The following is a 725-nucleotide window of genomic DNA, read 5'->3' as shown; positions in this document are numbered from 1 at the left end:
TCGCTCCGCCGCAGTTTGTCATAGCCCTTTACAGCCAACGCTACTGCCGCAAGTTGGAAGGCTGTACCCCAATGCCTTCTGGGGGTCGTAGTCCACAGGACTGACTGAGGAGGACAGAAATTGGAGGGTTTTTCTGAGTGCCATGGTAGGAATCAGATTTCTACTGAGTGGGGCTAGAACGAACCACTGCCTGGGCCTCGTTAGCAGAGAGAGAGACAAGTCGTACAACCCCTTTTTCCGTTCTGGGACAGTTCCTGGACGCGCCTCCCGCCTGGGCCTCCGACGCAGGCCACACCCACCCGCTGTCCCCGCCCACGCCTTTCGGCGCTCGTGGGCGGGGCTTTCCGTGGGGGCGTGGCCCGCGCGGAGCGGTGGAGGCGGGGTGTCCGTCCTTCTCCGTGGGCACGGCTCCTGGGGACACCCGCGGCCCAGCGACTTGTTCTTTTCGGCCGAGGTGGCGCACGAGGTTCCGTCCATGGACCGGGCGGCCGTGGCGCGGGTGGGCGCCGTAGCGAGCGCCAGCGTGTGCGCCCTGGTGGCGGGGGTGGTGCTGGCTCAGTACATATTCACCTTGAAGAGGAAGACGGGGCGGAAGACCAAGATCATCGAGATGGTGAGTGCGGGGACTCGGCTCTGGCGCGCGAGGGGCCGTGGGGCGGTCCGGCCAGCCTCGCCTTCCCATGCTGGCGCTGCTGGAATGCGGCGGGCGCCCTGGGGACCTGTTG

At 66.1% G+C, this 725-nt stretch overlaps 1 protein-coding gene across 2 annotated transcripts in view; it reads left to right on the top strand.

The window, feature by feature from the left end:
* The first annotated feature begins 357 nt into the window (after positions 1 to 357).
* NT5C3A (5'-nucleotidase, cytosolic IIIA) overlaps positions 358 to 725 on the top strand; it is a 54603-nt gene continuing 54235 nt past the window's right edge. The window contains exon 1 of one of the 2 annotated variants that reach the window (XM_006912055.3): positions 358 to 613. In XM_006912055.3, coding sequence (XP_006912117.1) covers positions 476 to 613 — 138 coding nt within the window. In that variant the 5' untranslated portion in view covers positions 358 to 475. The remainder of the gene's footprint in view (positions 614 to 725) is intronic. The other variant, XM_015589383.2, reaches the window with a different exon arrangement.

This window comes from Pteropus alecto, unplaced genomic scaffold (assembly GCF_000325575.1).
Source record: "Pteropus alecto unplaced genomic scaffold, ASM32557v1 scaffold21, whole genome shotgun sequence".
NCBI lineage: Eukaryota > Metazoa > Chordata > Mammalia > Chiroptera > Pteropodidae > Pteropus > Pteropus alecto.
This window is presented reverse-complemented; position numbering and strand designations above follow the sequence as displayed.